This window comes from Sorex araneus, chromosome 1, assembly GCF_027595985.1.
Source record: "Sorex araneus isolate mSorAra2 chromosome 1, mSorAra2.pri, whole genome shotgun sequence".
Classification (NCBI taxonomy): Eukaryota; Metazoa; Chordata; class Mammalia; order Eulipotyphla; family Soricidae; genus Sorex; species Sorex araneus.
Genome location: NC_073302.1, coordinates 135737670 through 135761858, shown reverse-complemented (window position 1 = coordinate 135761858; position 24189 = coordinate 135737670). Strand labels below are relative to the sequence as shown.

The 24189-nt window shown below is 51.2% G+C and overlaps 1 protein-coding gene across 2 annotated transcripts in view; it reads right to left on the bottom strand.

Annotated features, from left to right (window-relative positions):
• Nucleotides 1-23956, bottom strand: part of SNX18 (sorting nexin 18) — a 282936-nt gene extending 258980 nt beyond the window's left edge. For both annotated transcript variants that reach the window (XM_055139550.1, XM_004608528.2), the window contains exon 1: nucleotides 22299-23956. In XM_055139550.1, coding sequence (XP_054995525.1) covers nucleotides 22299-23952 — 1654 coding nt within the window. In that variant the 5' untranslated portion in view covers nucleotides 23953-23956. The remainder of the gene's footprint in view (nucleotides 1-22298) is intronic.
• Between the last annotated feature and the right edge of the window lie 233 nt (nucleotides 23957-24189).

The window sequence follows — 24189 nt, the reverse complement described above, 5'->3', positions numbered from 1 at the left end:
TGAGGAGGAATGCCACACGCAGGCGCTCCTTCCCCACAGGCGCGCTGACCCTGCTGCAGGTCTCCTGTCTCCATCAAAGCCTACACCACACCTGGCTCGGACAAGGAAACCCGGAACAAGTGCCTCGGCATCCGGAGCCCCAGGGGCATCAGGCAACCCTGGAAGAGGCAGAGGTGGGATCTGAAAACAATCAGCTCCAAACAAGCTGCTGGGAAGACACTCAGAAGGGGAACTGGAGTCAAAGTGTGCCAGGGTCAGCAGGACGGGAAGGAAGGCTTACCTCTCCTGCCCTTGGCCCTGCAACTGTCTCCACAGTTCCATGCACCGCCCCACCCAGGCCCCTCCCACGCCCACCCTTCTCACCTTCTTTCTAAGGTGAAGATCTTGTGGGTATGTAAGAAGACATTAGGCATTAATCAAAGCACACATTTAAAAGGAGGAGGAGTGCCACAGTGTGCCTGCCTGCCAGATGGTGACAGAAATTTAGAATTACCACCATTATATTCACACACATATTTTTTTTAAAAAGATTATTCCTTTGAAAAAAAAAATTACCACCAAAAATATTAACACACAATCCCAAGGAATTCACAAGGCTCTGGCTGTGTTTGCTTCGGTGCAATTGGGACATGCCAGCAATATATATATATATTGATGTTGCAAGTAGGAAGAACAGAACAAGGCCCTATGGAGCAAAGGCACCCAAAGGTGAATTCCATTTACAGCTTAATCCATCTTAATGCAACTCAAATGAGTTGCATTTGAGTTGCATAGGAGTACAAAGGAAGAAATACAAGATGTGTATCTTGTATCAAATAAACAAAGCTCCTATTTGAGGGACTCAAGTCATTTTAGCAGCCATGGGGCTTATTCCTGAAATAAGTGCTTTATGAAACATAGTATGAAGACACTAAACAATACAGGAACATCTATGATAGAACAGTGGGTGCCACAGGGCATGACTCCACAAAACTTACAGCACATTAAAAAAACAAAATAGCTACCTGTTCTAAAGGAAATGTAGCTTTTCTCCAATATTCATCTTTAGGAGAAAGGTAAATGAGAAGATGATGGCAAAATAATTACAGAAAACTGTACCAGAACCCCTGACTCTACAACCATCTCCTCCTTTAAGAGGAGAGCAGCTGGCTACTCAAGATCACGGTGACAATCCTAAATTACCCTTGGCCCCACCCCCCAAAAGGTATCTCTTGTAAAACACTTTTCAAAACTTAAAAAAAAAAAAAATGCTTTCCCTGAGAAATCAACCATATTGTTTTCCATGTGCCTTTTAGCATTTCCTGCTTAGTTTTTCCCATATGTATGTTTAGTACAAGTCTGGGTTCTATGTGGAAGCTGGTTATGGGCTGACTGACTGGGAAACAGGAAGCATGGCGGTCTTTCTACAGCCCAAGTCGTACCTCTGAGCAAACGGCCATGGAGTTTCAACACTTAGAGACTGACAAGCACCACCTTCCTGGGGTTCCAGGGAGCTTAGTCTTTACCCACAGAGCTTGTAATTGCTTGTGTTCTCTTGAGAAGAGAATGGGAAGCATCATTTTCGCAATAGAAATACATGACATGGGGCTGGAGCGATAGCACCACGGGTAGGGCGTTTGCCTTGCACGCAGCCGACCCGGGTTCGATTCCCAGCATCCCATATGGTCCCCTGAGGACCGCCAGGGGAAATTCCTGAGTGCAGAGCCAAGAGTGACCCCTGTGTATCGCCAGGTGTGACCCAAAAAGAAAAAAAAAAAAAAAGAAATACATGACAAATGGGGCCGGAAAGATTATACAGCGGGGAGGGCGCTTGCCTTGCAAGTGGCTGACTCGGGTTCAATTCCAGCATCCCATATGGTCCCCCAAGGCAGCTAGGAGTCATTCCTGAGTGCAGAGCCAGCAGTAACCCCTAAGCACCACTGGAGATGGCCCAAAATGGAAAATTTAAAAAAAAAAAAAAAGGAAGAGGAAAAAAAATTCATTATAGGGGCTAGAACGATGGTACAGCAGGTAGGGCGTTTGCCTTGCACTGGCCGACCAGGGTTTGATTCTCAGCATCCCATAGTCCCCTGAGCACTGCCAGGAGTCATTCCTGAGTGCAAAGCCAGAAGTAACCCTTGTGCATTGCTGGGTGTGACCCAAAAAGCAAAAAAAAATAAAAATTATAAACATTGCTTTCATATAATTGGGGTAGTATAAGAACTGGAATCTAGGATTTGTTACAAATGGCTCGGCTCTTAGTTGCTATGACAACTTTCAACTGGGAATTATCTATACTTGTTTCTAGACTTAACATTCTGCTTATATTAAAAAATTTAAATAACACAAGAAAGGCGAAGAAGGCTACATTTTTCTCAGGTGCGGAAGCGGGAGGTGGCAGATGATAATACACTGAGGTCAAGTCAGGTCACTCTGGGCTTGCTACCTTCAGGAAAATTTTCAAAATTAAAGTAATCTGTGGCTGCTTAAGATGCGGCTGCTGAGGTACCCGGAACCAGCTGCAGAGCTGTGACAAAGCATTACAACAACTCTCAGGCATTCTCTCAGCCGGGCTGCTCTCAAACCCAAGAGAACTGTAAATAAAAGAGAGCAACGCTGTCCAGATCTGAAGAACAAAGGAACCACACATTTTTATGATGGAAATAATACAAAACCAAGCTGAGAGCTTCCAAATCTCTACTTTTTAAGAGGTTAAGTTAGGAGAAATCTGCTCCCCGCCAGCCGCCTCCCCTCCAGAGTGTCACACGGTCACAGAGATTTCAAAACAAAATCAAAGAGAGCCAGGGGAAGTATACAATACAGTCTAAGGTGAACTGTGAACACAGAATAATCAAAAGCCACCCCACCTCATATGTAATAATTTTTTAATTAAAAAAGTTACAAATGGGGCTGATCTGATAGAGAAACATCGTAGAAGGGGAATGGAAGCATTTCGCTCCTTGTCTCTTAGGCAGCTGTATCTGAAATACTCTATGAACACACTAAACTTTTATTAGGAAAACGTTGTAGGCAAGTATCGTATTATGATATTAAATATGAAGGAAGCTTATGAAAGAGAATAGTGTCAATATACTATACAGTAAAAATAAATAAATAAATAAACCCTTTATAAGTGGTGGGCAAATATTTTCACCCAGTCTGTGGGGTACTTTTCTATTCTTCTCATTTCTCTTGCAGTGCAGAAGCTTCTTCGTTTGGTGTAGCCCCATTTGTTGACCTTTGCTTCTGTTTGCTCAGTCAATGTCATCGAGTCACTGAAGATACCCTCTAAGCTTCAAAGTCACGAAATGTTCTATTTCTGTTTTCTGTGATACAGTCTATGGATTCTGATCTGATACTGAGGTCTACTTCGTGGTCATCTTTCTTAACACACAAAATAATTCATTTGAAAAGATATGTGTACTCCACCTCCACTATTCATCTGTGGCATCACTCCAATCCTCAGGATGTTGGAACAACACAAAAATCCAAATCAAACAGATGCCTGGAAAAAGAAGTTGGTGTAGGGCGGGAGAGACAGATCAGCAGGCAGGGCACCTGCCCCCCACACAGCTGGCCTGGGTTTAGTCTTCTGCACCCCACAGTCTCCTGAGCCCTGTCGGCATCCCTGAGTGCAGAGCCAGGAGTATGCCCTGAGCACTGCTGGGTGTGGCCCCCAAATAAACAAATAAACAAAGCAGCAGCATCTGTGGTATATATGCACAATGGAAATCTATGCAACTAACCATAAGAAAAGATGTTGCAACTTGTTGCAACTTGGATGGGACTGAAGGGCATCTCGGTCAGTGAAATAAGTCAAGAGAGGAAAGGACAAATAGTAATCATTTATCTCATCTGTTGTATGTGAAAAAACAAAAACTTAGAAACAGACAGTATCAAGTATAGAGAAGCCCTCAGCCTTGAATTGTAACACTGAGATTACCAAGGAAGGATGGGGGAGGGGGAGGGTTGAGGAGGGGTCAGGGAGGCCAGAGTGTAGATGTAGAAAAAGAAGTAACATATGACATAAGGACACAGGGCAAATGAGACAGTACAGTGGTTAAGGCACTACTTTGTACACATCCAGCCTGGGTCCAAACCTCAGCATCAGATACGGTCCCCGGAGTCCCTCCATGAGTGATTCCTGAGTGCAGAGCCAGGGGTAAGCCCAACACTGCCATGTGTGGCCCCAAACCAAAGGGAAAAAAAAAAAAAACACAAGTGAAGGGTTTTGGACACTTTGGTGTGGTGATGTATGCTAACAGTGTGAGGCAAAACACAAATGTTAACACTGTTTAATTGTGCTATCTAGTACATAATAAAAAATTAAAATTAAAAAGTTACTGATTATAATAAAGTTAATGACCAAGAACTAATAAAAATATGTCAACGCTCCTGTAGACATGAGTAAATAAGTAAAAAATAGATTTAAAAACAATGAAAAACTAATCAAGTACTCCTAGTTCAGAAGAAAATATGACCCAACAGGAGGGAACACATGAAATAGTGCAGGCCTCCGAGTTACACAATTGACAGAAATTCTTACAAATGCACTTGACGTACAGGAAAAGGGATTATTCAAAATGAAGCAATATATTTCCACCACACCTCAGGAGCTGTGCCGCGGCCATCCTCCACGCCACCCGACTGCGTCGAGCACATTTCACTTGTTTCTTTCTCGGGGAAAGAGGGAGAAAAGCAGCTGACACACGTGACTTACGGGGCTGAGAATGAACTTGTCAACTGAGTATTCAATCTGCTTATTAAATTAGTGTAGTGAGTTATCAGAATTTCCCTACAGGACACAAAATCCTAAGCACCCAGGACATAATGCAAAGCAGGGAGAATCACCCACAGGCTTCCTTCTCCTCCCCTCAAGCCGCCAGGGGAGGGCTAACAAGGCGGGGGTGGGGGGTGGGGGGGGGTGCTGAGGCCAGATGAGAAGGGCAGGAGGGCTGCTTCACGGGGCTTTCCAACAGCTGAGAGGGCCCTAGCCGAGTTTCTGCACTCGCCTCTCCCGCAGCGACCAGAGACCAGGTTACTTGCCTGACTCCCGTGGCTAATTCAGCAGTGGGCCACCAATCACCGCCACTCCTACCTGTGCCTGCTGCCCGTCTGCTATTTTCCACTTAACATTCCAGCCAGGCCACGGCAGCCCTCGGTGGAAAAGGGCCCTTCCCTTTCCAAGGGGGCAAGTGATAAAGGAGAGCTAAACCTGTCCCGTGACCTTGCCAGAGGGCTTCTCCCAACAGAATCTCTGACATCCTGCACACGCTAAATAGCCCCCGGGGCCCCTGCGGATCCTGACAGCAATCGCTCACCTACTGCGAGGCAGAAACCGGCTCCCTGGCCCGCCCATGTCAGCCCCAAGCCCAGCACCATCGGTGTGGAGAACCTCTATCTCCCTTTCTCATCTCTTACCTACCTAAGCTGCCACACTGGGGCCGGCAAGGGCAAAGCATGTTCTCATCCGCCGACCTGGCCACAGGTGCCCACTCAGGACTGTTGGACGCGCCACTAAGAACACAGACTGCCTGGAACCAACACGGCCCCTTCTAGCAGCTGGAAAGGGCTCCACCTCAAACTGGTTTTCTAGCCTAACTGGGACAGACAGGAGGCCTCAGGAAGACAGGGCTAAGAGGCACGTGGACGCCATCTGGGCTTTTCTTCTCTGACATGGCAGCTGCAGGCTGAACTGGGCACACTGGAAATGCAGCCACACCCCACTCAGCATCTCCACGTCCCTCGGCCTGGCTCCATCACCCTTCGGCCTCCCAGAGACAAGCGACGTTCCGGGCAAGGGGGAGCAATCGTCCCATCCTCCCATCCTCGGCACCACCAGCAGCATTTTCGGCAGGAAGCGCCGTCTCCGGAGGCAGCGGGAGAAGCCCCTTTGCGTCTGCCCCCCATCCGCCCCTCTCCTGGCCAATGGCTCCCCGCTCCAACCCAGTCCGCAGAGTCCAGCTTCTGCACCTGAACTTTGCCTTCCTTTCCTCGACCAAATCACTTATTCTCAGTATGTTCTGTCCCTCCTAAGACCAATTATACAAAAGGCCCAGTCACTAAGCAACAAGGATCCAAAGACTACATTTTCTCCCTTTAAAAAAAAAAAAAAAGCAAGCACTTTATTTCATTTTGATTTTGAAATTCGGAATGTTCCCAAACCACTAACTAGATTTTCTGTCTTCCCAGGGCCTTGCCCCAGAGACGGGCTGTAGGGCAGAGCCGAGGCTGCCCAGGCTGGACGAGGCCTGTCTCTCTTACCTCGCACATGGAAAATGTTCAAAGAAAATGCTAATTTGGTCAAGGCGGCCTATTTCGCTCTGAACCCTCTCTCCTGGCTGGTGCCCACACTGTCCCGGTCCCTGGTGACCCTCCGCAGATTTCCCCCTCCCCCCTCTCCACCTTCTCCCCTCCCTCCTGGCCTCACCCACCCTCGCTGAACAGTCTTTCCTTCTCTGCTCTCAGAGTTACTTTTTCCTATTGTTGTTGTTGTTATTAATATTATTATCATATTGTTTTAATAAAATGTCTCAAAACTCTCTAGAAAAGAGGTCCATAACCATTCCTCCAGGTGAAAGCGTCACCTGAGAGCACCAGCTTGGGGCCAGCAGCTCCGGGCATTCTCCTTCACCCTGGCAGAGAAGCAACCACCACCTCCACCTTTCGAGGGGCTGAGGGAAGCTGAGGAGGGAGCGGGAGAGACTGGAGGATGCTGGCTGGCCCCCTCAGGCAGCTGGCAACCAGGACCATCACATTCTCGGCCCCAGGACACAATGTGGCCACAGCATCAAGCCCCTCCGAGCCCACGTCACCCCAGGCACAAGCAGCCCACTGGCCACCTGCAGGTCCTCAAAGGTCACTCCTGCACCCACTCCAACAGGGTGAGCTTTAGGGTTAGGCCTTGCCTGTGAGCTCTGGGAGGGCGCACTCAGAAACACTGAGCTCAGGCCTCTCAAGGTGATGGCAATAAACGCCCTGCTGTTAACAACGCCCAGGACGGGTTGGAGTAATAGTACAGCAGGAAGGGCCTGTGCCTTGCACACGGACAACCTGGGGTTCATTCCCAGCATCCTATACGGTCCCCCAGAACACGGGCTGGAGTAATTCCTGAGTGCAGAGCCAGGAGTAACCCCTGAGCATTGCTGGGTATGACCTAAAAAGCCCAAAAGAAAAAAGAAAAAGAAAAAAAAATACCTACGATGCAAAAATAAAATTTAAATTACTTTTAATCCCATAGATATAATGAATAATGAAAGAGAACTTCTGAGTCATTTTTAAAAAGGAGAGACGAGGACCAGGGCAACAGCAGTAAATATCAGAAATAAATAGCAGAAATAATCTGATTTCTCGATCATAAAAATTTTATCATTTAAGGCCTCAGTGCCTTGCTTGGCCCCCGAGGATAAAACAAGAAGTATTCTATTCTAGGCGAAAATCTCGTTATATCCTATTTAAGTAATTCTTGTATCGATTCATTCAACACACAAATATGTAAGGGCAGAATGAATGACACCAAGTATGAATGAAAGCATTCACTTAACTGTATCACATCTTAAATCATTTGGTTACTTTTACTCACTATGCACATACATCATACAGCTCACCTAGTTCCAAAAATGAGGAGGAAAACTCACATGATTATACCTCTTGTGGTTTATTTGGTAAAACAAACTGCCCATTGATAGGAAACATATTTATATGTAGTGTTTATATATACACACAATCTATATGTAAGGATATTTTAGGACACATTACTCATGAGATGAAATTCCCTGGGTGGTATATTTATGATAATTCTGTAATAAGTATTTTTTATTTAGAAGAACCTGAGCAAAGCTGTAAAAATGCTCAATTGCCTATGGCTCAACAAATATAAAAGGCTTAAAAATTTGCAAAAAGGAAAAGCAAGGCAATTATTATTTCTTTCCTTAAAGATGCTATACCTGAGTCAGAGCGACAGCTCAGGTGAGAGAGGAAATGTCTAGCAGGTACAAGGCCTTGAGCTCATGCCCCGGCACCATCTGTCCCCCCCCAGCACCAAGGGGACAGACCCCAGCCCCCCAAACACTGACAGGTATAGCCCCTATTTTTTTAAAAAAAGTAGTAATCAGGAATATATAGTGAAACTTTTTTATTTTACATAATCAGTTAAAATTAATGTGTTATATCATGGTCCCCAATTCCAAACCTCCTAATCCTTTGGTCATCTACGTAGCACTGACCTATACAAAGGTGCACGATCTAGACAGCGCAGCTGCAGCCATGTCTGCACGCTGTCAGCACCTCAGCTGGAGACCTCTGACACACATCAACCAGAAAGACTGAACTTTGGAAACTTCCTCTGCTGCTGTTGTTGTTCTGCATCCCGGGAACATAAAGGAAGGTCTAAGCTAAAAAAAAAATATATATATATATATATATATATATATATATATATACCAATACGGACAGAAGAGATAATAAGTGGGTAGGGCACTGGCCTTGCACACAACACACCAGGGTTCGATCACCAGCATCCCATAAGGCTCTCCCAGTCCTGTCAGGAGTGATCCCTGAGCACAGAGCTAGGAGTAACCCTTGAGCACCACTGGGTGTGACCCCCAAACCAAAACAATAAAATACACCTAATAGAAGCTGCTAAGATAGACAAGCGCCTCTGGACAGGACAAGAAGAAAGGCGATACCAGCTCTTCAGAAGAGTTACGCTAATCCACCCCTAGCCAGGGCTGTCCACTACCCCGAGTGCTACAGGGAACGCTCGAGTTTGAATATTTTCAGAGAATGTAATAATTGCATTCAAGTGTTTCTTTTGCTTGTTTTTTCCCCAAATAGCATCATGTTCGGAAGTGAAATCGTGCCACCAGGAGGGTTGTGCAGTCTGCCCACAACTCAACAGGTCTCCTCACTGTCACCCACCAGGGCCCACAGACTTGGTGCTCTCAGCTTTGGAGCAAGCCCTGACTCGTCTCTTTCGGGCTTCAGAGTATCCTTGACCAGGGCCTGCCCCTCCCCCAACGCTCTGCCTGCCTGGTGCCCAGAGGCTGTGAATTCTTTACTCTGGCCACCTATGAACTTCCTTGAACTAGATTCAACAACAGTCGGGGCTGGGAGGCAGCTCACATGGGCCAGGCACATACCATGCATGCATGCAGGAGGCCTGGGTTCCATCCCTAGCACCTCCTAGTCCCCTGAACACCAGGTTGGAGGTACCCCTGAGCACCTCTGAGTGTGCCCTCCAACCAAAAACAAATACCAAAAAAAGACAAAACATCTTGAAATAGATCACTCTATCATATGTATAAACTATTCATAAAACGTTAAAGAATTTATCTTGCTGACATCTAGTCATAATTTTAAAAGTCTCACTGTGGGAAAACAGGTGGCTTTGCCAAAAACTCACAAATGTCAACTCCATTTTTTTTCCTTTTTTGGGACACACCCAGCGATGCTTGGGATCAAACCTGGGTCAGCTGCATGCAAGGCAAATGCCCTACCTGCTGTACTATCGCTCAAGCCCCACAACTCTGTTGTCTACCCACGAATCTCACTCCTCCAATCCAAGAGCCCATTTCTCTCCAAGGCACCAGGACACTCTCCATCAACCAGGCTTAAACCGCAAAGGCAACTCCAGGTTCCTCCTGACCAAATCCTGCAAGTGTCTCAACTCGCCCTAGGCTTTCCCCAAGCCCTTCAAGTGTGCCTGCCCTGTTGGCCTCCTCACACCCGCAGCCAACGGCAGGAGCTGCTGTGGAGTCGCCAGAGGAGGGTGCCACCAAGAGCTGGCAGGACAACTCCTTCAGCATGGGTCCTGCCACAAACCTGGAGTCATGGGAGTATTTACTCCATAAGCTCCTAGGAAGATAAGACAGGACAGTAGGTGGATGGGGCACCCTCCTACCCCCAAGGACTGCCAGGAGTGATGCCTGAGTGCACGGAGGAAGCCCTGAGCACCACCGGGTGTAGCCCAAAACCACACCAAGGGCAGGGGGTGGAGGGGAAGCTCCCATGAGGACTGAATGGATGGGTGGGTATCATTAATCTTAAACTGGGGCACAATGCCTGGCACACAACAAGTGCCTCCCCCAAACCACTCAGGATACTAGCTGGGTTTTTCCCATGATTCAGATGTCACTCCGGTTACATACTGTCAGAGGCTGCTGCCTGCCTGTGGACCGACACCTCAGTTTTCCCACAAACACACCACTCATCAGAGCACAACGCAGACAGGAGTCATGGTGAGAGGAACTCAGGGTCGGAGACACGGACGGCAGTTAAGGAACCTGCCGGGCACAAAGACAGTCCCAGTTTGATTCAGGGTACCACCCAGCGTGACCCAATGCTCAAACCTCAAAAGCAAAACAAACGAAACAATCCAAACGAACGCAAATCCTGACTCTCCTTAATAGCTGGGTGATCCTGGAAACCACTTCATGTGCTGTTTGCACAGGCACCCTACAGGGAACACGGGCCTTTGAGGATGTTCAAGGCTTGCGCGGGCAGCCTCAGGTTCTCAAGTTGCCCTGTAAAGTGCGGCCGGAAGCTTACCTAGATAGAGGGTTTTGCGCTTCTAGTTAAGGTGAGAGTTTATTGAATGAGAACGGGTCCTAGATCCAAGGTGACCAATGTCCTTCCCTTGAGAGGGGAGGGGCCCATACTCGTTGATGCTGGGATTGGAACCAGAGTGGTGGCCACAGCTGCGTGCTAGGCAACTGCCTTAACCTTTGTACCGTCTCTCCAGCCTGTGACTAGAGTTCTTATGAGATGCCAAAAAGCAACAAACAAACAAAACACACCACATAAGAGACTGCTAGTTGAATGTGTAGGACAAGGACCGCCGGTGAGGGAGCGAGCACCGGGCATGGGGAAGCACTGCCAGACCCTCCGTTTGCAGGTGCCAGGGAAGGCAGCATGGCGGCTCACAGCCTCATCACGGACGAAGAGCCTTGGCACGGGGAGAATATTTCTGTTGTTCAGAGACACCCCGAGCCTCACACTGCCCCAGCAGCCCCGTGAAATAGGTGCTCAGAAATAGGGACTCCGGAACAACGGCCAGTCCCCGTGAGACATGAGGACACCAGGGCTGAGTCAGACGCAGGGAAGCTGGCAGGAATCCAACGCCACAAAGCTGGCCAGTCCGGGCGGCACATACCACAAGGGAATGAAATCAGACATAAGGTCCACAATTGCCCAGAGTACTGGACGGTGACAACCAGTGGTCACTGAGCCGCTGCTCCAGCCCCTGTCTTGCTGGGCCTTGGCTGCAAAAACCAGCCAACATTTCCCATGATGTCACCTGGGGAGGGGCCAGAACACGCTGGTCTCGGGCACCACTTCCTGGCTCAGAGTTCCTGAAAGTTCTCAGCATTTCTAAAAGGGTTTTAGGCTTGATGGGTGCCTCTGGGTGGGGCCTGGTTCCCAGAAAGACCCAGCCGCAGTGAGGCCCTGCCTCCCCAAGTCTGGTGGGGTGGGGGGAGGAAAGAGACTGGGAATAGCTTTAAGAACTGATAGTGCTGGGGCTTAAAGCAATAGTAGAGTGGGGAGAGTGTTCGCCTTGCATGCAGCTGGCCCAGGTTCGATCCCCAGCATCCCATGTGGTTCCCCAAACACCAACAGAAGTAACTCCTGAGTGCAGAGCCAGGAGTAAGCCCTGAGCACATTTTGGTGTGGCCCCATGCAAGGAGGTGCCACAGAATCTCAGGGAGGGGGTTGCAAGCCCTCCCTGGCTAGTGGACAGTCACACCCAGAGAGTGGCACATCCCAATTTCACGGGAAAGGGACACCTGCTTGGGGACAGTGTACCTTCAGCATCTCCTCATCAGCTGCTCACCTGTGGCCTTTTCCAGATTCCCTCCTGAACCGAATCTCAGGGGAACCCCAGTTCGGCGGCCCTTCTGGCAAACTCGCCACACCCGGCTGAGCTCAGCAGACTCTCCCCTTGGTGGCTGGTGGGGCTGGCAGAAGTGGGTTTCTGGGGGTCATTTTCTATTCCCTCTGCTTGTCACCATATCATATCACCAAACAGCCTCGTCTGGGGCTTCTTCCTGCCATGCGCCATCCCCCAGAGTCTCTGTTTTGCCTGAATCCCTGCCAGAGCTCACCTGCTCCCCATCCTGAACCATGCTTCACACTTGCCACAGGACCTGTCCACCGGAAGTGCAGGCCTGGCCACGTCAATACCCTGCCTGATCCTCTGTGACCAGCCAGCACCACCTCCCCGGCAACTGTCAACCTAGACAGCACATCAGAATCTACATCCTCCACCCTGGACACTCTGATTTAATAGATCCCTGTAGGGCCTGATCTATAGCTGTGGTCATTCCGTGGCTGATACAGAGGCACCAGGGACTCAGGCCCTCAATTTCTGTGCACATGGATGGCTCTGCCTGCCATGCCCCTTCCCCACCCTGCTTGCTGGGCAAACCTGCAGCTGCTTTTCCAGCCTCTTAGTCCAAGGCTGGGAGGAATCAAGCGGAACTCCCCTAGGCATCCCCCCAGGGTTCACAGCCCACTACTACCCCTTGGCACCCTTTCGCCCATGGCCCATGCCCTGGACTCTGTGTTATGCTCAAGAATGAGAGCAAGTCACCGTCCATCTCCTGTGCCCCAAGCTCTGGCTGTGGAGCATATTACATGCACACCAAACCTGCCTCAGGGCCCGGAGCGATATCACAGCAGGTTGGGCGTCTGCCTTGCACACAGCTGACCTGGGTTCAATCCCCGGCATCCTATATGGTCCTCCAAGCACCGCCAGGAGTAATTCCTGAGCGCAGAGCCAGGAGTAACCCCTGGGCATCGCTGGAAGTGAACCAAAAAGCAAAAAACAACAACAGCAACAACAAAACTCAAACCTGCCCCAGTGTTTCTAAAAGCAAGAATGATTTCATATGTGTGCTTCAAAAGTTAAAAAAAAAGGGGGGGGGTGGGGAAGGGCCAGTTCTCTGGGGCCAAAGTAATAACAGTATAACAAGGAGAGCATTTATCTTGCATGCTGCCAACCCAGGTCTGATCCCCAGCAGTACATAACCTCCCCCCGTCCCCGAGTCCCACCAGGAGTGATCCCCACACACAGAGCCAGGAGGAAGCCCAGAGAAACACTAGGTGTGGCCCCAAAACAAAACAAACAAAATAGTCACCACTCTCAAGTGGAGAACTAAGGCCTCAGTCATGGGTCTCTGAGCACAGGGCCAGGAGCCATCTCTGAGCACCCGAGTGTGCCCCCTCTGCCTGCCCTAAAGAAAAAGTTAGCCGAGAAGTGCTTATTGCATGCCTACTTCATGAAACCAGCGCAGTCATCCACCAGACGAACAGCACAACGTAAGCCCCACGCCCCTCACTAACCAAGCTGCAGCGGGGCGCTGGAACACTGGGCGATGGTGAAGCCAGCTTAGCGGGCTGCGAGAGAGACATTCCCGGGAAGGGAACTGGAGCTGCAGCTTCACCGTCTGAGGGTGCAGAAGGTGGGTGAGAGGACTGGACACAGCAACCCTCCCATCTGAGAGGATCCGACGCAAGGCCTTCCTCTGTTGTCAGAAACGCCGTTCTTGCTGCTCAGCCAGAAACCAGGGAGTCACTCCCAGCAGCTCACCTGATCCCTCAGGAAATCTTGTTGCTTCCACCTCTAAAATACATGCACGGGGCTGGGGAGCCAGCTCAAGGGGCTGTGCGCATGTTTTGCATGCTGGAAGCCCAAGTTCAATTCCTACAACTGTCTGGTCTCCTGAGCACTGCCAGAGAAAGCCTGGGGCGCTGTAAGTGAGACCTGGAAGCACAGAGCTGAGAGCAGACCCCAAGCACCAGCAGGTACAGCCTCAGAACAAAACAAAATAAACCAGATCCAGAGGGCTGGAGACAAAACTTCAAGGGCTGCTGTGCGTGCTTTGCACACGAGAACACGGGGTTCAGGCCCCAGCTCAGCACGGTCCAACAAACACAAGCAGAACAATTACTGAGCACAAACTCAGGATCAGGCCCCGACTACCATCCGGTGCGGCCCGAAAGCCATGTGATAATAACAAAGGAAACATATCCGCACAGGATCCCTGCTCCTGGCCTCCATGAGCCTTCTCTTGGTTGAGGCCACCCTCGTTTCATTTGGATTCAGCAGCTCCCAAATGGTTCCACATGCCTCCCTCTGATGCTTACCTGCCTCCCCTTCCGTTCCCAACACAGCACCCTGGAGTTGGCTGACACATCCAGCTGGACATCATTCCTTGGCTCAGAAGCCCCTGAAATCTCCAAGTCTTGGCAAGGACAGCCGAAGCCCTGGAAACAGCTCTGATCAGGCTGCCCAGTCAGTCCGCAGGCTGCAACACACATCTAGCCCAGGGCCTTTGTCCTCAGTGTATCCTCTGCCTCCAACGCTTTCCCCTGCAGGGGTCAGGAAGACTGTCCAGCACAGCACATGCCTAGCCTGGGTGAGGCCCTGGGTCTGACACTCCTCAATGTCACTCTAGCCCCGAGCACTAGTGCGTGTGGCTTTGGTGGCCCCTGAATGCCACACCACTGGGCCATGCACTGAACCTTCAGACCACATTCCTTGGCAACGTCCCAAGCCTCCAGGAACACTGGATGTGCTGCGTGCAATTACAAAGAAACCCCCACGCCCAATCCCCCAAAACCTACCTGTGTCTGGCTTACTCCCTTACAGCCTCTGGAGCTCTGCTTACAGCTCACCATCTCAAGAAGGCCGCTCTGGCTACCCCTTTTCAGAGTTCATTCTTACTCCCTAGGCCTTCTCACCTGTTCTTCTTTTCTTCCTTCCCCGACTGCTACACCACAACACACTTTCATTCACGTAAGGTGATTCTATTTCCAAGGGTCTCAGCCCGATAGAATGCGACCTCCACCAGGGCAGTGCTCTGCGAGCACTCACACTTATGAAATGGCATCTGGACTCACGCTTGATTGCCAATGGGCATGTAAACACTGCCTGAATGACATCGCTTTTACTTTTCAGACGGCCCTATGAACACACCTCATCATTTTGGCTCTCCTCACACACCACTCTCGCCCTACTTGCTAAGTATTAACACAAACATCAGGACGAGTGAAACCACAGAGAAAGATGGAAAAGTTCTAAGAAAAGGCAGAGGCCCATCACAACACTGTAACTCGCTGATATCCTGATTGAATCAAGCAAAACACACAAGAGCAACAGAAAATTGCCTCTTTTTTTAAGAGAAGATGATAATTTATGGGAAAAGTGAAACAAACATTGTTAGTGGGGAAAACCAACACAATTGCTGTCTTTGAAAGCACCCTTCGAGCCACACAGAGGCTGCTGGAGCTGGCAGGCACCTCAGTTCCTGCACTCTGAGGACAGCAGGAGGCCGGGAACTGCTCCTGTGTCCTCCGGCACGGTACCTGCATCCCTATTGGCTTCCACAGCCACCAAGCCCCATGCCACAAGACCCAAGAACACTGTAGAGACACACCTGAAACTGGGCCTACAAGTCTACCAGACACGTGAGCACTTTTCAGTACAGGAAGACCGGGGTTTTAAAAACTGGCTTATCAAGTGGTGATCACAAACCTCCCAGGAACTGAAGCTCCAGAATGTTAGGGATGTGTGCAAGGGTAAAAGTAGGCAGAGGAGGGGCTGGAGCGATAGCACAGTGGGTGGGGCATTTGCCTTGTATGCGGCTGACCCAGGTTCGCTTCCCAGCATCCCATATGGTCCCCTGAGCACCGCCAAGGGTAATTCCTGAGTGCAAAGCCAGGAGTAACCCTTGTGCATTGCCAGGTGTGACCCAAAAAGGAAAAAAAAAAAAAGTAGGCAGAGGAGCTGGTAGGAGGCATTTCCTGACAATCCTTCCCCATGAACACCACCGCGAAGGAGTCCTGTGGTCACTGCTTCCCCGCACAGGTGGGGCAGCAACCCCCAAACCCTAAATTTATCTAATATCTCTTATACTTTTGCCAGAAATTCTGGTGTGGTGACAGCATTCAATCCAGCCAGCAAATTCTGGTGGAAGCAGGTGATGACTGCAATTGTCTCTAACAGGTGAGTGTCCCCATTTCAACGATTCCTTCCTACTTTTGACAACGAAGCGCTTGGAAGCCACTAAGAGCTGCAACACCCGGCCCTCGTGAGACTCATGAGAATCCTGAGGTAGAAGGTGATTGACTTGGTCAAAGCTCCCCTGACATCCTCACCCCAGTCCAGATCCTGCACTGGTCAGAGAGGGTATTACATGGAGAGGGAGTGGAGGACCTCAGAGCTCCGTGTCCCCTCACCCCTCCTTTGGCGAGGAGGCAACTCAGCGCCCCTCACCCGCACACTGGTGCGCACGAGCTCTCAGCGGCCTGGCTCGGTCACTGCTCCATCAACTCACCCAGGATCAGAGTTCTGCGGGGCCCTCCCAGGGAAGGGGGCCGGGTCTTTGTTCTGGGGAAGGTGGATGACAAAGGGTCCAGGGTCAAGATCTCGAAACAAAGCCAAGCATGACTGTACTTTTACTGGTGATCATAATTTAGACAGTGAAGCTTCACGAACAGAGGGCAAAATCTACCTTGCTATAAAACTGATTTAAAGATGCTCTGAGACCATGCAAAAAAACAGATTCCAATTCAGCCCAGAGAAAAGAAACCGAGTTCACAGGGAGTGAGAGGTTTATAAGGGAAGGAACCCCAGCTTCTCCTCACAGCGCTGCTTGGCCGTTTGGGTCCCACCATCGTGTTGAGTGGCACTGAAAGAACCAGAGAGGTGTGACACCCTTTAATGAGGCGGAAAACCCAGTCAAGTCCATCACATCTACAGGACAAAGGTCACTGCCTCCTTCCATCCCCACTGGCATAAGCCTAATCTGCAGGGCTCCTGGTGGGGCTCAGAGGAACACTGAAGAGCTCAAAAAAGAAGTGTAAGACACCCTCCACCCGCTCCCCCCTGCCTGGGTGATGTGAGCGGAACCACCCCCCTCCACCGCCCATTCAGCTTCATGATAGAGACTATCAGTACCAGCCAACCGACATTGCAACCAAGAAACTAGCACCTCCTTCCAACGGAAATACTGTTTTCACAAGGAAAGGCTGACTGGACAAAGCTAGAACTGGTGTCTTACAAACATACCAGGGCTGACCACTGGGGTGGGGAGGGAAAAAGGGCTAAACTTAGAGCTAAAACTAAAACATGAGTGACTTCAATTTTAGGCCCAGAGATTTTGAAACACAGATGAGTTCGCAAGGGGCCCACTTTTCTGACTCTTTCTCCTCAGTCTGCCTGGGGTCCCCCTCTCAGGGCTATTTTCAGCCCCAGGAGAACGAAGAGCAGAGAGGGAAGTGCTGAGCTGAGGCCCCATCTTACCTTAAGCGCCCTGCAGAGACACTGGCTATCTTTAATTAATGTCTCAGGGACAGAGGCCTGACCCTCCCCAAGGTGATGGAAGCACAGAGGTGAAACCAGAACCCGCCAGACAGATCAGCCGGAGGCTGGTATACCGTTCCTTAGGGCCAGGGGTGGTTTTTTGCTGAAGGGAAGGCTCCATCTGGACCCCTTTCAGAGAGCAATGAAGTAGACCCTGCATAATTTAAGAGTACAGAAAACAGCTCCTGCCTGCTGATCTGGTTCTGACCCCGACTTCACACATTCAGAATCCCTGATACCAGTGACCTTTTGCTATTTGTGAGTCACACCTGGTACTGTTCAGGAATTGTCCCCAGTTCTATGCTCAGGGATCACTCCTCGTAGGCTTCAGGGGACCTTACAGAGTGCCAGAGACCAATCCCTCAGGCTCCATGACCCCCCCTTTTTTTTTAATAAAATAAAATGAAGCTATTGCCCTTTAAGGACCTCCCTCCTTCATAAACAAAGATGAAACCATTACTTCTCATCACCTACCACTCACAAGACTCCCCTAGAGGTAAAGCCTAAAACTTTGGAACCAAAAGGATTTATTACCACCCAGATTTAGCTTTATGGGAGAGATTAATTCTATCGGGAAATAAACCTAACTATGCTAAACAACTGTTAGTACAGTATACTCGAAGTACAGCCCTAAACTCCTGACGTCGGTACGATAAAGTCAGACCTTAAGGGCCAAGGGAGAAAATAAAGAATGAAATGCTACCATTTTAAGGAAAGAAAACAATCAAGACTCCCTCTGTGAAAAAACATTGCTTACTGCCTCATCAGGGTTGCTGAGTATCACGAGTTGTTGATGAACAAAGAAACTAAGGGACTTCCACCAAGACAAAGCAAAACATGAGTAAAATTCAAATGGATTCTGCACTGCAGATTACAGCAAACTGCCTTCTTCGGACACTCGACTCCATTAACCTAAATAAGTCTGTTTATCTCAGATGTCATTCATTGATGAAAAAATATGAAACCCACAACTCTCTGTTACTTAAGGAACCATATGGCTCTCTTCACTTCTGTACCGAATCCTTCCACAGAAACCACCAGTTTTAAGCAATGGGTTCCACACTACCCGCAGTCAGGGAAATGCCAGTCTACCGTGTTGAAGAGTGTATGGGTTTTCCACTCTGTTCTGCAGCAGGACCCACACTGGCCTCAGATGTCCATGCTGAGACCAGTTGTATCTTCTCAATGGATATGATGGCAGCTGCAGAACAGATGGATGTCCTCACTCTCACAGAAATGTTACTCAATGTTTAGATGCCTGGGGACATCTCCAAAGTGAGGTACCATCTCCCTTCACAGCCAATGAGAAAGAAGGGAAGCTAAGAGATGACCAAGTGAAAACTATGTGAAGGGAAGCTAAGAGATGTCCAAGTGAAAACTATGTGAAAATCCATCGCTGGCAGATGGTCGCCCCGCAGTCAACTGGCCAGCACAGTGCCACCCAAGGCCACCTTCAGTGGTGAAAGTAATTTCTCTATCTCCACTGTCCAATATAGTGCCACGAGCTAGAAAGCAGTTGAAGAAAAGATAGTGTGACCAAGGAAGAGAATTTTTCATCTCATTTAACTGAAATTTAAATAGCCACGTGATGAGCCAGAGCAGTGTGGTCAGTGCATGTTCCGCATGCAGGAGCCCCGGGTCCGATCCCCACCACTGCCACCAGTCACACCAGTTACTCCAGAAGCAGCCCCCAAGTACCACCAATGTGATCCCCAAACCAAATAAAACCAACCAAACAAAAAGACACATGTGGCTCACAGATTGTACACTCCACAGCACAGGTCACAGAGGTTCTCAAACTTTCCATGCCTGAGCACTCGGACTGGCACACGGAGCAGCAGAGGAAAAAAAACCTAGAATGCTTTTAGGTAGCCAACTGAACACGGCTCAGGGGCCTGATGCTTCTGCAATTAAAAGGCATTTCCTAACCACATTCTACCTGGTTAGAACACATAAAATGCAGAAGCCTCAACATTGCTTTCCTTTCACTGTAAACAACAACAAGTAGTGAAATAATTAAAGTTTTAAATTTCTCCATAATTCAAGAATCTTTTGATCTGAACCAAACACAGCTAAAAACTTTTAACCAATTTATTTGGGGGGAGAGGTGTTCTCTTCTTAGTAACAATAAGTCCTTTGATCTGATTTCACTCTTAAGACTGTCATAGGAAAAGCCACCTGTAAACAAAGTCCCCAAGTGCTCTTACAAAACACTCATTCCAAGAGCAACTGTGTGGAAACAGGGGTGGGGGCGTAGGAGGGTGTGGTCAGTGTTAAACTGAATACATCAGAAAAACTTTAGTTTGACTTATGATACTCATCCCATCCATATTCCTTGAAGTTTCCAATATAGCATGCTTGACACACAGGTTCTAAGTGAATACTTTCAGCCTTATGCATTACACACTTTACCTTTAGGTCGCCGTGCAAGAGACTGGCAAGATAATACAGGATGCAGGGCACCTGCCTTGCACACTGCAGACCTGGGTTCAATTTCTGGCACCCATATGGCTCCTCAAGCCTGCTGGGAATGATCCCTGAGCACAGAGACAGGAGGAAGCACTGAACATAGCTGGATGTGATCCAAAATCCAAAACCAAAACAATAAATGGCAACGCATTCTAGAGACATGTCATCTAGGGATAGAAGGCTGCAGCAAAAACAAACTACACTGAATTATTAGCAATGCTCTTTCTAAAGTGTCTAACCATTATGATTAGTGCCCTTGAATCTCTTCAGAAAACATAAACTGGTAGTGTTTATGGGGGGGTTGGGTGTGGGGAAAGTGCTGGAGATTGAATCCAGGTCTTCATATCACAAAATAGAAACACTTTGAATGAAGGATGTCTCATAAACTCCAAGTTACAGGGGAAATGTAACTAGGATGGAAAACACATGACTAAACTAGAGAGCTTAACAGGTTATGGTTATAAACTCAAAAGCGACTTCAGATCAAACACCATTTACCTCTCCTGACAAACAACTTCCAGGGCAAGGCTGCAAGTGTGGTCTGAAAGGCAGTAAAGCTGGTGCATGAGTTATTTCCCCCACCCCAGCAGACAATCACCTTTTTTTTGGGGGGGGTGCTTTTTGGGTCACACCCAGCAATGCACAGGGGTTACTCCTGGCTTTGCACTCAGGAATTATTCCTGGCGGTGCTTCGGGGACCAAATGGGATGTTGGGAATCGAACCTGGGTGGGCCGCGTGCAAGGCAACTGCCCTACCCGCTGTACTATCGCTCCAGCCCCCAGACAGTGACCTTCTAAGCAGCTGCAGATGACAGCCTTACTCTTCACCAACGTTTGAATAAACTTAGAAATATGCAAAGAGAGAGAGGAGGGGGGGGGATAGCCAGCACAAATCCAAATTGAAATGACAACAGAAATAAATATAAGCTCTAAAACTCAGAAAGTCTGTTTGACCAACACCAAAGGATCAAGGACCCACCAACAATTTTGAGGAGAGGGGGGCAGGGGTCGGGGAGCGAGGTCATAGGGAATGTCTGTGCAGCCATTATATGCCCCCAGAGATAAGGTGGTTTAATAAAACTAACTCAATCTTTTACAAAATGTCCATTATTATGGAAGTCGCCATTCTGGACTAAAATTGGAACCAGAGATCATTTCAGGGTACTGCATTTTCACAGAAGTGAGCACAAGTTCCAGGTGTCTGCAGGAACCTCCCCACCTCCTCCCCGCCACCCTTGGTGAGTCAGAGACTAGTGACACACTTGGAGGGGAAGGAGAGAAGACAGGGAGAAAAGTGAGACTGCTGTCTCCGAGTGTCTGCTGCATGCTGATGAGGAATAGATTTCTAGCACTCGGGTACAGGGAACAGGAAGAACTGGGAGGCCGATACCAACTCAAAACAAGGAGGAAAATGCCGAAGATCAGAGTTGCTCCTACCTGGACCGGGCCAGCTGGACAAGGCAGCAAGCGCCTCAAGACTGAGGCCCAGAACCGATGGCCCTTTGGGTGTCCTCGCCAGGAGGAAGTTACCGTCCAGTGACCCCCGCTCCTCCTAGGCTCTCCTGCACTGGACAGCAGTCAGCCTCCCAGACCCCAGCTCTTCCCTTTCCCTCTCTCCAGGAAATCCCATCAGAATGCAAACCAGAGCAGTAACAAGGCATTACGAACACCCGCAACCCAGCTCACATGTGTCCTTTAATTAAGTTAATCGACCGAATTTCGTGCTCAGGCACCACCGATAGTGACTCATACAATACTGAGATTGGGTCACTACCTTGCAGTGGCACCTGGGACACCACTCTCAGACACACTACTCAAGGGCTGTGACTCTGTGTCTTCCCTAAAGCTAAACAGCTCCCTGCCTACCCACCCCATTCGGGGGCCCCACCTGACGGGTGCAGAGCAGACCAAGCACCCTGGGGCTCTAACGCTGGCCTGCCCCAGCCCTCCGCCCGGCCTCGAACAGCCTTCTCCACTTTACCGGGTGCACAGGCTGCAAACTTCCAAGAGTCACTTCAATTCCTGATGTGAGCCTGAGCCTTTCCCTCCCTTTGACAAACGTTCCTAGGGGGGAAGTTCTCGAATGCAGGTGTCTCAAAGAAGCAAACCCAACCTTTCCAGTCGGAGCAGGATGCTGCGGTGGGAGGTGATGGGTGAGGGCACCATAATGAGTGTGCAAATGCATCACACTCTTCTATGTCCACCAAAAGACACAAGACCACAGCACCCCGGCCTACCACCCCACAAGTCAAAAACTGTAAAGTGAGAGCACCGTCCACAAATAGAGATGGGGGTGGGCTGCAAATGCCCTTCGCGGGGAGCATATCTGCCCCCAGTGTGCAGGCTCGGAACCGCCGAGGGGCCCCACCAGGGCTACCTGCACGGAGCCCCAACCCTAACCCTGGCGGGGTGGTCCTCAGAAACGGAGGCCAACCAAGGGCCAAACGAATCCCTCCCGGGGCGGGGCTCCAGAGGCCGGCGTTACCTTTCTGCACGTGGATGATGTCGGGGAAGTTGGCCAGGTGGCCCTGATAGAGCGCTAACAGGTCCATGACGGGGTCCAGGTCCTGCCTGGGCTGGTCGGCGAAGAGCTCGCCGATGGCGTCGTAGGCATCTCCGGTGAAGGCGATGGCCTGGTTCAGGCCGGCCGAGAAGGCCTGCTGGTCCAGCTCGAAGGCCTGGCTGAGGCCGCGGAAGGACTGGCCCACCTTCTGGTACTCCTTCTTGAAGCCCGTCACCTGCTTGCGCGCGAACTCGTTGGCCGTGTGGTTGAGCTGCAGCGCGCTGTCGTCCATCTTCTTGGTGAAGCTCTTGAAGCCGTCGATCTTGCTCTCCACCTCCTGCAGGTCGAGGGCGGCGGCGGGCGGCGTGCTGAGCGTCAGGAAGAAGTTGGCGCCCACCATCTCGTCCTTCTCGGCCTTCCGCTTGCCCTGCTTCCAGGCCTTCTCGTCGGTGCTGCTGGGGCACGTGAGGAAGTGCTGGAAGACGTCGCACTGCGCCAGCACCGGGTGGCTGGCCATGTGGTTCATCCACCAGATGAGGCCCTTGCGGCGCTTGGAGATGAAGTCCTCCTCGAAGCGGCCCGTGGCCTGCTTCTCGGGCAGGTGGGGCACCGAGATGACGGGGAACTTCTCGGCCAGGCGCGCGTACAGCCAGTCGAAGTGCTTGTAGCGCCGGTGCACGGGCACCTGCGTGTGCGTGGGCACCAGCTTGTAGGAGATGTAGCTCTTCATGCCCTTGAACTTGGTCTGCTTGGTGGGGTCGTCGATGGTGCACTGGAAGGGGTAAGGGTTCTCCTGCCACTCGGGCCCGTAGGGGCCCAGCACCACGCACAGCTTGTCGCCGTCCTTCACGAAGCCCGACGCCTCGCCCAGCACGAAGGCCTCGCCGCCCGACTTGACGAAGGTGGAGAAGCGGTTGAGGTTGCGGCTCACCGTGGCCGAGCTCTTGGCGCCCCCGGACGGGGGGTGCTGGTGGTGGAGGTGGTGCGGTGGCGGCGCGGCGCTGCCCCGCGAGCCCAGCGACAGGTCGGAGCGCGTGGACAGGCGGTAGCGGCTCGCCGCGCCGCCCCCCGACGACGAGCCGTCGAGGTCCGGGTAGGCGCCGCTGCCCAGCGCGCCGGGCTCGTCGGCCACGGTGGAGCTGTCGTCCCACTCGTCGTCCCAGTCGTCGTCGCTGCCCTGGCTGGCCTGGTAGCCGCCGTAGAGCTGCTGCGGCGACGGCTGCAGGGCGGCCCCGCCGTACGGGAAGCCCGCGCCGGGCGGCGGCTGGAAGGTGCTCGGCGGCGGCGCCTGCTGCGGCTGCAGCAGCTGCGGCTGCTGCGGCTGGAAGGCGTCGGGCGGCGGCTTGAAGGAGGCGGGCGGCGCGGCGGGCACGGGCTCGAACCCCCCGGGCGGCACGTTGGCGTAGCGGGCCGGGCCGGCGGGGGCCCCGTCGCCCGCCGGGCCGGGCTCGGGAGCGCGGATCACCTGCACGTACGAGGCCGGGAAGAGGCCCCGGTCGCCGCGGCTATTGATGCCCTCGAGCCAGCCCTCGATGTCCTGCTCGCTGCACAGGCTCAGCAGCTCGTGCTCCCGCAGCGAGATCTCCCCCGGGTTCTCCGACCTGAAGTCGTACAGCGCCCGGGCGCGCAGCGCCATGGTGCCGGCGTCCCCCCACCCCCCAGCACCCACCCCCGACTCCCGGAGCAGCCGCGAGCCCCCGGCTGGCCCGAGGGCCCCGCGGGGGGTGCCCGCGCCCCGGCGCACACAGGGGAGCGCCCACGGCAGCTCGCGCCCTTCCTCCGGCCCACCCCTCCCCTGGCCGCCACTGGCGCCCTCCGCGCCGCTCCGCTCGCAGCGCCGACTGCCGCCGCCGCCGCCGCCGCCGCCGCCGCC